The sequence below is a fragment of the Barbus barbus genome (assembly GCF_936440315.1).
Source record: "Barbus barbus genome assembly, chromosome: 5".
In the NCBI taxonomy this organism is placed as follows: Eukaryota; Metazoa; Chordata; class Actinopteri; order Cypriniformes; family Cyprinidae; genus Barbus; species Barbus barbus.
The window spans coordinates 30338185-30354403 of record NC_136733.1 but is presented as its reverse complement, the minus strand read 5'-3'; the positions used below and the strand labels follow the sequence as shown (position 1 = coordinate 30354403).

The 16219-nt window shown below is 36.9% G+C and overlaps 1 protein-coding gene across 4 annotated transcripts; it reads left to right on the top strand.

Annotated features, from left to right (window-relative positions):
• Positions 1-262: 262 nt before the first annotated feature.
• LOC306870476 (uncharacterized protein) lies at positions 263-15871 on the top strand. Of its 4 annotated transcripts, XM_079417789.1 has the most exons (23): positions 303-429; positions 4761-4787; positions 4928-5251; positions 5748-5791; positions 6280-6334; positions 8753-8971; positions 9317-9526; positions 9671-9864; positions 9969-10005; positions 10123-10169; positions 10288-10333; positions 11365-11604; positions 11952-12164; positions 12528-12721; positions 12814-12850; positions 12973-13019; positions 13116-13182; positions 13413-13616; positions 13738-13949; positions 14469-14496; positions 14633-14830; positions 15182-15382; positions 15495-15871. In XM_079417789.1, exons 2-22 carry the CDS (start codon positions 4769-4771, stop codon positions 15379-15381), a joined length of 2835 nt encoding a protein of 944 aa, XP_079273915.1. In that variant the 5' UTR covers positions 303-429; positions 4761-4768; the 3' UTR covers position 15382; positions 15495-15871. The 4 variants fall into 4 exon arrangements, with proteins under 4 accessions (XP_079273917.1, XP_079273918.1, XP_079273916.1 ...); XM_079417791.1 differs by lacking the exon at positions 9317-9526 and having other exon boundaries at positions 263-429; XM_079417790.1 differs by lacking the exon at positions 13413-13616 and having other exon boundaries at positions 292-429.
• The last annotated feature ends 348 nt before the right edge of the window (positions 15872-16219 follow it).

Genomic DNA, 16219 nt, shown 5'->3' with positions numbered 1-16219 from the left:
TTCAAACATAAAGCATATGATGAGCGCTGCTCTCTCTGGAAAGCAGGTTTAAATATTCCGATGCGATTGTGATTTCAAAGGTTTAATTGACATAGCGCAATCATCATTTAGGAATAAGATCGCGTGTGTTTGAATCGAGATTGCGATCTTTTAATGAGTAAATGTGCGTACATATGAGCCTGTTTTCTTTTTGCAGCCCATGTCATATTTGTACCAGACCTCAAAAGTAACCCCCTTTAAACTTTTTATTTGGCGAAAATCCAAACACTCCGGATAAAACAGTGCGTAGGAGGTGTTTAACTGCAGTTAAAGAGAGACTGAAAGTGAAAGAATTTTTAATCTTATCTCAGACCAGTCTGTTGTGTTGTTAAGGTCATATTTCAGTTCTGCGCTGCACCTCAGCCGAGACAGGATATTTAAAATAGAAAGGTAAGTAAAGTCCATGCAAAAATACATCCTAATTTTTTAAATGCGAAAGTGACCGGATGATTGTGCTTTATCTTGTAGTCTACATAGGCTACATATTAGCTAAAACACACACGGAGGCTATCTGTAGGCTACCCTACTTTGTTTTTGCGTTTCTCCAAACTTGACAATGTAATGTTATCTGTGTTGGTGTGTAAGGCTACATGAAGCCTAACGGAATTCCGTAATTTAATTACAAAATAAATGTAATCGCAGTTACAGAGAAAAAAATATGTAATTAAATTACAGTATAGCCTACTCGTGAAAATGTTAACGATTACAAAAGGGGTTACATCTGAATATTTTAACACATATAGGGTGATATCAGGCAAATTGGGCCATTAAAGGTTGAAGTGTCTTATCTCTTTAAAAGTTAACAGCCAATGACTGCAAATAGTTTCAAACTGTTGCCATAACAGTGAATTTGTTGGTCTGAGGTTGCTAACGGGGGAGGGGCAATGCCTCATTCTGAGACCACACCAGAAAAAGGCAAGGTGAGTGGCCTGACATATCCAATATTACTTCTCAATAATAAGGATGATAAATCAATAAAAAACAAATGCACATTTAGAAATAATGATCCATAACCCATGTCTTGATGGCCTCTCTTAGATAAAATACTGATTTTGTTAAATAATCCAGATTTTTATAAAGACAAATAATTGTCCCAATTTACCTGAATGTGTTAAGATAAAATGAGCCATTAATTTCAGTTAAATGGGCCACCTTCTGAGTTGAGTTTAAGTAGACATTCTGGTGGTTTTTCCTTTTAAAAATTATTTATATTATTATATATTGTATTTTTTCACATTTTATTACAGACAGCATGAAAAACAGAAAAGATCAGAAAGGAAAGATGAGGGTCAGAAAGGAACGTAACGGAGATAGAAAGGATGTCCGCCAGGGATGGGGTAAAAAATACAATCAGTGGGTTGGGGAGAGGATGAGAGGAGCATTGGCAGAATATAGGGAGACAGTTGAGAGAGGCCTAAAGGCAAATGTACACTCACGCACACGCACACACGCATGCGCACACACACACATACACCAAATGTTCAGGTTTTTGTTACATTTTTAATTTTTATTGATGAAATTCGTTGAAAGGTTTGAGTGTCTTATACCTCATCTGTTTGAAATTCTTTGTAGTCATCGGCTGTTAACTTTTAAACTGTTGCCATAACACTAATTGTTATTGTTACATTTTGTTCATGAAATGTATATTTTATTGATTAAATAGTTTGAAATGAATGTTTTAATGCAATTCAAATGGATGTTCTAATGTAATTTAAATGTAATTTAAATGCAGTGTTCTGTTACATTATAAAATTAAACATAATTAAATGTGTTTTTATCAGAAATGTCTCTTTCACTTTCAGTTTGACTGGCCTATTTTTGCTGATCAACCGGCCCATTTTACCTGAACACTGCCATCTCAAAAAATGTGGGGCTGCAGCTAATGTTTCAAAACCTGTAGGGCCTGAACAATTTTATTTTATTGCATCAATTCAACACAAAAACAGTCCTTGTTAATCATAAGAACACAGTTAAATATCATGCATGGGTTTTTTGTTAGTGTTCCAAGCAATTAACAAAAAAAGTGGCCTAATTTGCCTGATTTGATTGATTTATCAATGTTTCAGGAGTTTAGGAGCTAGTAGGACAAATACTTAGGCTATTCGATAAACGTTTTATTTCCTATTTGGGTTTATGTATATGGGAGAGCGGGGCACAAAGTAACACTTTTTTGACTTTCTCAAATTGTGTAAATCCACATGGGGTTCAGAGTGTATTTTTTTATCCACAGTAATTTCACACTTGTCTAGAACAAATATGTCGCTTTGTTTCATAATTACAGTAGCCTATACGTTTTTCTTTATTTACCCTCAAAAATTGGAAGTGAAAAGTGACAACATGCCCCGTAGGTGGGGTACATTGTAACATCTGAGGGGCACATTGTAACATGGCCATATGACACCCTAAACTGTTATCTGATCTCATGAAAAAAAAAAATATATATATATAATAATAATAATAATAATAATAATAATAATTATATATATTGTGACGAGTCGGCTGCCTCCCCCCTGTCCATCATCACCACCCCGTCCCGTATTCGCCGCCCTTCACCAGGCTCCCGACGGGAGTGGGTGTGTGAGAGAGGAGGGGCGCTGAACACGCAGGGCTGGCGGCGTGTGATGAGGCGCAGCTGACGTGAATAGAGCCTCATCACCGCCGCCGTTTAAACGCCGAGCGCGCCTCTCCTCGGGAGACCGGTCGCTTCCCCGTGCATGCACGCTGGCGTCCTTGTGGGTCCAGGAAGGGTGCGTCGAGCAGGACTGCCGCACCCGTTAGGCGGCTGACGGGCCAGGATGCCGGGCCGTCGAGTCCCCCGGAAGCACCGGGAACCAAGGAGATGGAAGGAGCCGCGCACGAGACGCCGCCGCCACTCGCTCCCGGCCCCGAGAGGGGAGCGCGTGCGGCCACCGGACTCCGCCCCTTCCCTGGACCCTTCCCTGATGAACACTACCCTCCTTCACTAGCCCCGCGGCACAACGAGGACACCAGATTCCCCGTTTATTTGGACACTTTTCCCCCTTTGGACAATTTTGTACATTTTTATTGTTTAATAAAAACCTCTCCGAGGCTTGACGCCACACCCACTGTGTCTGTCGTTGGCTCCTCCCATCACAATATATATATATACAAGACAAACTAAAATATTTTGTCAATAAAATATACGTATATGTTTATTTTTTTTACTAAAATAATGGCGTTTTTTAAGAATTAAAATAATCTGATTTTGGAGTTTGACAATGAACACATTGCAACCATGCTTGGGACGGCCCACATAAATGAGCCAAATGCTTTACATGTCTTGAAATAATAATTTCTGAACATTAAACACTGACTGTCAGTCTTTATTAACCTGTTTCTCGTTGTTTCACATTATAATTTATTAAAGTAAATAGGGTGAATTACATCGCGAATGTCATAGAATAACACGGCAGGGCACATTGTAAACAGTGTTACAACGTTCCCCATCTGCGCAACTGGAATTTAAAACCGGTTAGTGTCTTCTGCTAGTAATTGAAGCATTAAAAAAATAATCTAAACTGATAAATAACAGATTGGAGATTAAAATAATAGCAGATTTGTCTCATTTTAAATGAGTAATAAAAACTGAGATGAAAATTAAGACAGAAATATAGGCTAATTTTACTTTGGTAAAATAAATGTTCAGCGATATCTTCGAAGACTTTTGAATTTTGTCGCACTTTTTCCTCTATATAATGTTGATATGGTAAGTAGTAAATACTGTAGGCCTAAATTTGGTTATGCTGTGTTGAAATATTTAAACCACGTGTGTTACAGCTAATCCCGCGTTACTTTGTTTGTGCCCCACGCTCTTTATTTTTCAAAATTAACTATTTCTTTTTTCTTCAATAGGCTTTGTTAGATGTCGTAGCAATAGATGTCCTGTCATAGCAATGCAAAGATTTGATCTCAAAAACAGTAGACTATATCTTATGATTTTAAATCTGTATTTAACCTCAGAACGATCTGAAAGTGAAAAAAATGTGCTAAAGTATGATTTTGTGGTGGCTGCTTTTAAAAGTAAATGATTACAATCTTAATTCAAGTGATGAAGCATTTTGACAGAAATCAGTGTTGAGTACTTCTGTAAGGTTAATGCCTGCTTTAAATGTTTCAAAATGATTAACAGTGTAAAACATTCATTAGAAATGTAGAAAGGCAATCAAAAAGTAATCAAACGTAATCAGTTACTTTAATAAAGTAGCCTATTTGAAATAGTTACGCTACTTATTACATTTTGAATAGGGTAACTTGTAATCTGTAAACTATTACATTTCCAAAGTAGCCTTCTCAACACTGACTGTGATAAGTTTCTCTTTCCATCCGTTGCCAGTGGCCACCATGTAAACCCACGCCTGGTCTTGATTCATGGAGGCAGGAAGAGTTTTACATTTTAATTCATTCCTGTGTGTTGTGTGTTTGTATATATGATCTTTCCACCGTATAAAATGATTTGTGTTTGATCACGATTGAAGTAGGACGTATTATACTTGCTCAATCCTCAGCAGTGATAAGTGCTTTTTAGTGTTCTGAGGTGTAATACAAAGACATGAAAAAAGCTTTTTCTATAATAAAATGATAGAGATTTTAAATATTTGATGTTTACTGTGTGTTGAGTCTTGTGATAATTAAGTCAGTGTGATGTTAGTAATGGGTGATGTTAATTCTGTTCTCACCATGAACCTTATATCCCTTTTTAGGAGAGAAAATGGCAACTCCATGCAAAAGTAAGTTCTTTTAAAGTAACTCATTTTATTTTCATTCATACTCAAAAATAGCTTTAATATAATACTCTGTAAATGAACTTAATAATCGTGTGTACATAAGTCCACAATTGTCTCTCTTTTTTCTCTCTTTGCCCTCACAGATGAGCTTCGCCTGAACGTCCCTGATGAAGCTCAGACCGCTGAGGCCAAATTTGGGTCTGATGTTACTTTACCGTGTCACCTGTCACCTGAACTCAGTGCTGCTGACATGGAGATCAAGTGGTTTAAGGGAACAGACTGTGTGTTTCTCTATATGGAAGGACAGATGATAGCAGGGAAGGGCTATAAGGGCAGAGTGGGACTGAATAAGGAGATGGAGAGAGGAAACATTTCCTTAGAACTGAAAGGTGTCAGAGAGTCAGATGATGGAGATTACCTGTGTCAGGTGACCAGTGGAGACAGAACAGAGAAGGTAGCAAGGCTATGTGAGTATTCCATATAGTATAAGCTAATTAAACAATAATAATTTGGTTAATTACAGTGACAGTTAATGAATAACTCATTTACTGTATAAAGTTATTTAATGTAATAACTATAGTTTATAAACTTTGAATTAACTATAAACTATTAGTTGTGATATTATACTGTATCTCTTTTATGTATTTATTTAATTACGGTAACACTTCATTTTAGGGTCTCTTAGTTTCTTATTAGCGTGCATATTACTAGAATATTAGCCATTTATTAGTAGTAATTAAGCAGATATATTCTACATGACCTTATTCTACATCCCTAATCCTACCCAATACTTAAACTTTACAACTACCTTACTAACTGTTAATAAGCAGCGAATTAGGAATTTACTGAGGGAAAAGCCATAGTTAATAGTGAATAAGTGTTCCCTATTCTAAAGTGTTACCTTAATTACCTATTTATTTATGCTTGCTGTACGAAACGCATTTGATCTTTGTTTCCCCATAGCATTAAACACCCATGAAGTTACTGAAATGCCTCAAACTGAAAATGTAAGAGAACTTTTACTTTATATTGAGTGTGACATTCTAAGATTTTTTTCTATAATTTCTGAGACAAATGTTAATAATTTAAGGTTTATTTTGTAATTGTCAATATTGACAGTTCTTTTTTATGGATTATTGCTGTTTATTTATTGTTTAAAAATGTTGAGATTTTGACAGTATCTAACAACACAATACACATATTATATTATGATCCAGTCAAGATTGTTTAAAGGGGAAAACACTCTACCTGTATATAAATCATTTTAATTCTGAATGCTATGAATGACTATCATCAGTAAAATTAGATTGGAATATATTTCTAATTGTAATGTAATATTAATATTAAGCATAATGTCTTACTGACAACTTCATACAGAAGTGATACACTGACACATCAACATCAGAGTAAATAAGTATAATAATTACAGTGCTGTCATGTGTTGTTTCACACACCATCAAACATGAATCCTTCAAAACTTACTTCTCCTCAACAGACTACCCCAGAACAGAATGATGAGAAGAAAATGGAAAAATCTGTGTTAATGGCAGGTGAGTTTTGTTATGAGTTTAGGAATTTTTTGTTAGGATGTTTTTCAAAGATCAGAAGAGGCTCAAGGAACTTGTTGGATTTTTGAGTTCTTAACTCAAAAACTTTTTTTTTGAGAACTTATTTTTGTAGGAGATTCTCGACTTTATGTTGTATAAACTTAAAACAACAAGTTGAGAAAACGTCTCGGTTACGTATGTAACCCTCGTTCCCTGAAGAAGGGAACGGAGACGTCATGTCGGTGACCGACGAATTGGGATCTCGCTTACAGAGACCAATCCCCTACGAGAGTATCTAAACAAGCCAATGGATATTGGCATGCGATTATTGCATCCAGCTGCCGCTAATCACAGCGTGAGCATAAGTAGGCAGCGGGTGCAGCGCATATTCAGGTTTTCGCTGAGGAGCCGAGCCGGTGACCCGACCGCTCAGTGGTGGTACAGCAGCCGTGGCGACGGGACGTGATGTCTCCGTTCCCTTCTTCAGGGAACGAGGGTTACATACGTAACCGAGACGTTCCCTATCAGTCCCCTATCGGTGACTGACGAATTGGGATCCCTACCAAAGAGCCACGGATACTGCCCCTTCCAGTGTCCTGTGGAAGCCTCCTGAGCCCCTATTTTTTGGCGCAGGTCAGGGCTACCACAGAAGACCAACTACTGTTGCCATGGCACTACCCACTCAGTAAGACTGGACAACACTGGGAAAAACGTACCCGTTCTAGTTGGAACCGGACGTTACGGAAGCTCGCCCTTCCCGCAGGAGGTTCGGAGCAATTACGCATATGATCAACCTTAGGCGCATATGGAAATTTAGAGGAAATTGTACCTCATGGAGATTGGCAGAAGACCTGCCGGGGAAACACGGGCTCTCAGGCTATACCGTGGACTATACACATATGGGATCCAACTAGGCCTTTCATATGGAACCCAGCCCTCTACCGGTTCTCATGCATTCAACGAGTGAGGGCCTGGCGTCAGATGCTCCACCACGTCTGACTGCCGAGGGGACGGAGGAACTCGACAGGGTCTACAGTACGGACTCTCTGGAGCAGTTTTAGCAAGCCGACCCGAAACCGGGGCCTCTCAGTGCTTCTACCCGTTTGAGGTGAGAACACAGGAGGAAACCAGTTCCACACGAAGGCTATAGAACCTAGCGAACGTGTTAGGGGTCGCCCAGCCCGCAGCTCTACAAATATCTGCCAGCGAGGCGCCATGAGCCAACACCCAGGAGGATGCAACAGCTCTAGTAGAGTGAGCTCTCAACCTGAACGGGCAGGGCACACCCTGTACCTGATAAGCCAGGGTGATGGCATCCACTATCCAGTGGGCCATCCTCTGCTTGGAGACGGCCTTCCCCTTCTGCCGGCCTCCGTGACAAACAAAGAGCTGGTCTGAGGTCCTGAAGCTTTGTGTCCTGTCAACGTAGCATCTCAAGGCCCGGACGGGACAAAGCAAAGCTAGGGCTGGGTCTGCCTCCTCCAAGGGCAGCGCTTGCAGGCTCACCACCTGGTCCCTGAAGGGAGTAGTGGGAACCTTGGACACATAGCCAGGCTGGGGCCTTAGGATTACTCTCGTAGGGGAGAGTAATCTCTAAGCGAGATCCCAATTCGTCGGTCACCGACGTGACTCGGAGTGACCGACTGATAGGGAACTCAAAAATCTGCTGAAGCTGGTTGCCTTTAAATTTTTAATTTTTGGATCAACTTTTTTTTTTTTTTTTTACAGTGTACCTTTTTCCTGAATGCGGAAGTCGTGCCCAACTCATAAATTGTGTTTCTATTCAAATAAAAAGAAAATTCTGAACTGATAATGTAACATTAAACATATAAAAATGGGTTTAATAACCACATGGCTCCAGAGTTTGATCACTTTACAGTGTCGCGATAACAGTTTTTTCTCAGCAACTCGCCTGTCAGAGTTTGATGAGTGTGTAGACGACTTGAAGCAGCCTGAGATTAGCTGCACTGAAAACAGATGCGCACTCATATCAAACATATACAATAACTCACGATCGCAGTGAAATTCAGGGGATTTTGTCCACAAAATGATAAGAACACACATTATTTTATTACATTATTTCACACACAGTTTTCTCTTGTCATTAGCATAATTGCGTTACATAAAGTGCTGGCATGGACAGATTTGCTGGTGTGCACAACAAGTACTTTAAGTTTACAGGTGTTACAATGGCAGCCAATGGCAACTTGTGCACAGTTTGATATTTAGTTATACTGAACAGGTTTTAGTTAAATTAAGTCTATAATTTTACTCCGTTTTAACATGGGTTTCTATGGAGAATGGAACACAACAGCATCCAAACAGAAGTCAGAATCCATGGTGGCGCTCATCAATTACTCAGGAAAAAGGTTTATGTATAGGATATAACGTTCTTAAATTCATTGTTGATTGTGTGTGTAGTTTTCACAGAGCTGAAAGACACAAAACAGGAATGCAAAAAAAAAGATGCAGAAATTGAACAGCTTAAAGATGAGCGGCAGCAAACAGCTGGAGAAATGGAGAAGGAAAACACACAACAGGAGAACATGCACAAACCAGCAAAAGAGCTGGAAACCAGTGAATTAAATCAGGATAATCCAGAAACCAAAACTACACCTCTGGAGAAACAACATAATGTTGGTTGGTATTACTGTTTGTACAACAGCTGGTATTACTGTTGTAATTTGATAATAGTCTGTCTCTATGTAACATTTATCGTTTGACAGGATATATTTGATTTGATTGTTTTTGTGTATTCAGAAGTTTTAAACAAACAAATCTACAGACAGTGAGAGAAGCAAATCAGCCATAGTACAGCAGATCCTGATCCTGTATATTATTGTACCTTATTGACTTTTGTGGGGTGGCATAGATCAAAGATGACTCTTCCCTCATTCTACAGAATGAAATAAATGATTAAAATTGTGTACTGTGTGAAATATATCTGCACATTCATAAGACCCAACTTGCTTTTTAATTTTACAGAGGAAGTGAAAGTGTTCACTCATTTTAGTGGAAACTCAAATGCATTTCATCAAGTACACAAGACCTTTATTGGAAGTCTACGAAACCAAATTCTGAATCTGAGGGAAGTTGATACCATGGATGAGAGTGACATCACTTTGATTTTCTGTCCTGTTTCTCAAATTGAAACTGATATTGATGCAGCACTTAAAATATTGGAAGGCGAGACAGGTTGTTACACTTCACTGCACTGTTTTGAATAAAGCTAGCTATGTTATTGTATTTTTTTGAATATTTTTAAATGTGAAGTAAATATTAATCAAAAGGATATGAGACAAATTAGTTTCAAATAAATTTGCCCATTTTCTTGAACAGGCTCTAAGCTGGCTGTTCTAGTGATGCTTAATCACACGACTGACCCAGAGAAAATAGTCCCAGACAGCAGCAAATACATCAAGAGGACAGACATACTCACAGTGGACTGTCGGTTCAATGAGGATACAGGATTACTGGAGTGTCAGAAGAATTCAGATGCAGTTGACAAAGTTATGAACTGGTTAAAACAACAGGTATTTAACAAGGAGCTCCATAAAATATGGAAACTGCTCTTAAATGTATAATATGAAAAACATGTTACTATTCAGTAATCTTATGTTGAAATTATTCTTTGCAGGGGAGGAAAGCAGGTGCCGAAGTTTGTCAACTTCAAAGTAGGTACATTTTTTTTTCCAGTAAATATATAACCTATATTTTTAAGCTACATTATTTAAATACTCCTGATTGTTTTATCTTTATTTCTACTGATTTAATCACTAAATATTTTACAGACTCAGTACAAGAGTGGGATCAAGAAAGATCGCTCAATTCAAAAAAGGTAAGTATGATATTGTTACATTTAATTATCTTATTTAAGTGCTGGACATTTGATTTCTCTTTCAATTTTTATCCAAATACTGTGACTGAATTTCACCACAGCTGTTGTGTGTCTGCAGGATGAAGGTGAATCTGAGTCAGTGCAGAGAGAGCCAAGCGAGCCAAGTGAGTCTGTTTCTTACGAGGAGCCTCCCTTTAGTCATGAATAATATTTCAGAACATTCAACAGCTTGACAATGGATCAAAACAAAACATAATCAATGCAAACTGTTTTATTGAATTAAACTAATACAACAATAGTCAGTAATGATAATAAACATAAGTCTAGGGATAATAAAGAAATCAAAGAAATAAATATAACCACAACAAAACTTTAACTACATGGTAAGAAATGCAAAGGAAAAACAAATGCGAGAGAGCCAACAAGATCTTACATATTGAACCAGAGCCACTGGGTCTCATGAAAATGCGTATAAATAGTACGGCAAATAAAAACGAAAACTCGTGGTATTGATACGCAAAAATTCAGATCCAGAGAAGACTCATCACATCATGCTCATCACAGGCATGAAGAAGTGATTTAATAAGCTTCAGTTTATTAAGATGTAATTTATAAGCTTGCATTTTAAATTAGAAATTAATTGAGTGCTTTCACTTAACAACCTTCTATTGTTTTCAGAAACTATTATCAGATTGTGATTGTGATGAAAAATTATATGAGCTGTGATTAATTCAGATGGAATAGTAAAATACATCAGCAGTGCATCTGTTGTTGTATTGAGGTGTAGTTGAGTCTGGGGTGTAGCTATGATCCATGCACAGAAATATCATCATGATGTTATGATGATATTGTGTGTATCCACCTTTTTCCTGAATGCAGGATCTCAACCGATTTATACCGAAAGATGACGTTACATTTTTGGGCAAGTACTTTACAGGAACTCTGTAAGCTTACGGGTGGCAGCCAACAACAGCACAGCTTAACCCTGTGCTCATTTTTATATTTAGTTATATTGAAAATGTTTTAGTTTAATTAATTCAGACAATATTTTTTACTCTGTTTTAACATGGGTAACAACAACATCCAAACACAAGTTAGAATCATGGCGGCACTCATCAATTAGTTAGGAAAAAGGTGTATATATAGGATATAACAGTCTTGATTTCATTGTTGATTGTGTGATATGTGTGTATAGTTTTCACAGAGTTGAAAGACACATCCAAATGTCTTGAAAAAGCGAAACAGGAAAGTGAAGAAAAAGATGCTCAAATTGAACAGCTTAAAGATGAGCGGCTGCAGACAGCTGGAGAGCCTGAGAAGGAAAACACACAACAGGAGAACATGTACAAACCAGCAAAAGAGCTGGAAACCAGTGAATTAAATCAGGATAATCCAGAAACCAAAACTACACCTCTGGAGAAACAACATAATATTGGTTGGTATTACTGTTTGCACAAGAGCTGGTTTTACTGTTGTAATTGGATAAAAACCTGTCTTCATGTAACCTTTATAGTTTGACAGGATATATTTGATTTGATCATTTTTGTGTATTCAGAAGTTTTAAACAAACAAATCTACAGAAATTGAGAAAAGCAGATCAGCCATAGTACAGCAGATCCTGATCCTGTATATTATTGTACATGATTGACTTTTGTGTCATAGATCAAAAACTAATCTCCTTTCAGGACACATACAGAATGAAATAAATTGTCAAAATTGTATACTATGTGAAATATAACTGCACATTCATAACAATTTTTTCTTTGCTTTTGAATTTTACAGAGGAAGTAAAAGTGTTTACTCTTTTTACTGGAAATGCAAATGCATTGCAAAATACACACAAGAAATTCATTGGCACTCTGCAAAACCAAATTCCGAATCTAAGGGAAGTTGATACCCTGGATGAGAGTGACGTCGCTTTGATGTTCTGTCCTAATGTTTCTCGAGTTGGAACTGACATTGATGCAGCACTTAAACGATTGGAAGACAATACAGGTTGTAACACTTCACTGCACTGTTTTAAATAAAGCTAAAGCTATATTAATCTTTTTTTTAAAAGAATATTTTTAAGTGCTAAGTATACAGTATATATGAGAAATTAGTTATAAATAAATAAATAAATACATACATGAATATGTTTGTGCTGATAGCCTAGTGAGTGGTTAGTGCAGTGACATATATAGTGCAACTGTACCTGGCGACCTGAGTTTGAGTCCTGACTTGTGGTCTTTTGCCAATCCCATTCCCGCCTCTCCACCCCACACTTTCCTGCCATTCTCTACTGTCCTGTCTGTAAAAAAGCATGATTAAATGAATGAATTAAAAAAATAAACATTAAATAAATTTGCCCAATTCCAGGCTCTAAGCTAACTGTTCTAGTGGTGCTTCATCCCACGTTTGACCCAGAGAAAGTGGTCCCAGACAGCAGCCGATGTGTCAACAGGACAGACATACTCACAGTGGACTGTCTGTTCTATGATGATACAGGATTACTGAATTGTCAGAAGAATTCAGATTCAACTGACAAAGTTGTGAACTGGTTACTACAACAGGTATTTAACAAGATGCTCCATAAAATATGGAAACCGATCTAAAATGTATAAGACATGTCACTGTTATCTTATGCTGTAATCATTCTTTACAGGGGAGAAAAGCAGGTGCCAAAGTTTGTCCAAATCAAAGTAAGTTAAATAGTTTTTTTTTCTTTTTCTTCAGGAAATATGACATGTTGAAGCTATATTATTTAAATATACATGATTGTTTATCTTCATTTCTACCGATTTAACCACAAAATATTTTACAGACACAGAACAAGTGCAGGGTCAAGGAAAGTCACACAAATCAAAAAAGGTAAATTCAATATTGTTACATTTAAGTTGTTTATTTATTTATTTTTTAATCCAGATACTGTGACTGAATTTCACCACAACTGTTGTGTGTCTGCAGGATAAAAGTGAATCTAAATCAGCGCAGAAAGAAAGGGTGAAAATGACGGATAACAAACCTAAGACAAGTGAGTCTGTGTCTTATGAGAGGTCTCACACAATAACTCTTGTTTAGTCAGGGATATTAAATGATTGATTCTTGTGAGTTATCAGATAAGAATAAGGCATCTTTCAGGACACCATGCTGGAGAATGGAATTGATTTTCAAAACTGTTATTTTATAATTATCTTGGATCCAATTTTGTATAAATATTTGAACTTTTTCGTTGTACTTATTCCATCCCAATTCATTTTCCAGAGGGGGTCAAAATGTTCTCCATATTGGCTGGAAAAGTGAATAACTGTGACCAGAAATTTATTGACATTCTAGAAAACCGAATTAAAAATCTGAGGAACGTTCGCACAGTGGACGAGAGTGACATTATTTTGGTTTTCTGTCCCATTGTTTCTCGAGCTGGAAATGACATTGAAGCAGCACTGAACACGTTAAAAAGCTGTACAGGTTGTTTGATTAATCATCACACCATTTTATATATATATATATATATATATATATTAATTTTCAGAATGCTCTGACTCAACTGATACATTTCAGAAATAATATCTTAAATTTCGTTGAACAGACTCTGAACAGACTCTGTACCTGAAGCCGACTGCTGTAGTGGTGCTTCATCACACGTTTGACCCAGAGAAAGTGGTCCCAGACAGCAGCCGATGTGTCAAGAGGACAGACATACTCACAGTGGACTGTCTGTTCTATGAGGATACAGGATTACTGAAGTGTCAGAAGAATTCAGATGCTGTTGATAAAGTTGTGAACTGGTTAATACAGCAGGTATTTAACAAGTAAAATAAAAACACTAAAACTAAAACTGCTTTGTAATGTATTAAACACAATGCTGTTTACTAATTATTATTAAAATAATGATCCACGAAAAAACACAAGTCCAGGGGAAATGCAGAATTATAGGCTTACTATAGGTCCTGGGGACCCTGCTCTATATATTTCTATGTTTCCCTTACCTGACACACTCAGTTCAGTTCATGAAGCTCTCTCCTAAAGAGGTGATGATCAGAATCAGGTGTGCTAAATAAGAGAGACATGCAAAACGCGCAGAGCAGAGGTCCCCAGGACCAGGATTAAGAACCACTGCTATGGATGGTTCATCTTATTCTTTGGGAAACAATGAATAATTAATTAAAAGCAATTATCTGAAACAAATTTTAGTGAGTATTGGTGTTGGTTGGCAGAGTAAAGACTAAATGAGTCATCTGTGTGTTTGACTATTGTGCTCTTCAAAACAAAAAGGATCATTAGCAATCTCACATTTAATGATATCATTCATTTCTACAGGAGAAGAAACAGGAAACTTCAGGAGACAGTAGGTTAAAATTACATTTGATGTGCAGTTTGAAAATGACTTTTAATAAATAAATATATAAATAACGCTTCATATTTGTCATATTACCACATGGAGCATTTTTGATCTGGTTTTATAATTGAGTTGTTTTGTTCAGATATGCAGCAGATGACTTCTACTAACTCCTGTCCAGTGAATTATTTTGTGAGTGTGACTGGAGATGCAGAGGAGCATCATAAGTACTTCATAAATGCTCTACAGAAAGAGATGAAACTGAGGAAGGTTTCTACAGTACAGGAGAGTGATGTCATTCTGCTCTTCTCTCCTGACATCAGTGAATATGGCAAGAGAATAGGTGAAGAAAGAACAATTTTACTAGTACATCATTCATCTAGTACACAACTGATGAATGAATGCATGAATTTTTCTTTGGTTTGTCTTGTTTCCGAGATTTTTTATTTATTTTTTTTAAAAGAGGGAAAATAGGACAATGAAAAAATGAAGACAGTTTATGATTTTATTATTGACACTTATATTGAATAAATGTGTTCATCACCTTTGGTATTGATCACTTTGATATTAGTGTTGTAAATGATCTGCTCTAATAGAAACAAAGCTTCTTCAGCTATTCTATACTGCAAATTAATTTTCTCATCCATGTAACATATGGGTATTAACAATATCTTTCTCTCTCTCTTCTCTTTAGACAAGCCTGTTGTTCTCATTTCCCTCCATCATACAGTTGATCCAGAAAGTGTCCTAAAAATCGGTACAGTTGAGTATAGACAAATCATTTTCCCGGTGGAATATATTTTCCTTCAGGGTAAAGGACTGCTGGACTGCCCAATAAACAGACAGGAAATGTCTGCAGTCATAAGCCTCCTAGAAAAAAAAAAAAAAAACTAAGGTGACTGCTTTTTGCTAATTATTACCTAATGCAGACTTTAAACATTGCATGTTTCAACGGTTATGATTGAACACACATCACAATATCAAATTCTGTGCTTTGTGTATTTTAGTGATCATTAAGGATGGGGACTAGAATGACGCTGAGGATCAATATGCACCTGTCATTTTTTAAAAATCAGATATCATTGTCTCCGAGATCTTTGTTTCATTGACTTATAGCATGTGCTCAATGTAGTATGTACCGTAATAATAATAATGATGATCATTACAAATCTTAGTAAGTTTAGTGTATCACTATGTCAGCGCTGATGGCCTCATGGGCAGGGTGCCGACATGTAACGCCGCTGTGCTTCGGGCGTTCCGAGTTTGAGTCCTGGCTCGCGGACCTTTCCTGATCCCATGTCCTCTCTCTCACCCACTTCACTTCCTGTCGCCCTACTTGTCCTGTCTAAATAAAAAAGGCATAAAATGACAACAATAAATCTTTAAAATAAATAACTTGTATAAGTGTGATTGTTAAGTATAAGGTGTAAAAGTTTGTTGAGTGAGAATGATTGGTAACACTTTACAATAAGGTGTCATTTGTTAACATTAGTTAATGTATTAACTAACATGAACAAACAATGAACAATACATTTATTACACTATTTATTAATCTTTGTTAATGTTAGTTAATAAAAATAGAGTTGTTCATTGTTTGCTCATGTTAGTTCACAGTGCATTAACTAATGTTAAAGTACAACTTGTGATTTTAATAATGCATTAATAAATGCTGAAACTAACATGAACTAAGATTAATAAATGCTGTAGAAGTATTGTTTATTCTTAGTTCATG

Bases quoted from the DNA above. Each gene is read 5' to 3' on its own strand.
- LOC306870476 (XM_079417789.1), top strand. The intron at 5,252-5,747 runs GTGAGTATTCCA...GTTTCCCCATAG, and splicing joins AGAGAAGGTAGCAAGGCTAT to CATTAAACACCCATGAAGTT. The intron at 5,792-6,279 runs GTAAGAGAACTT...TCTCCTCAACAG, and splicing joins AAATGCCTCAAACTGAAAAT to ACTACCCCAGAACAGAATGA.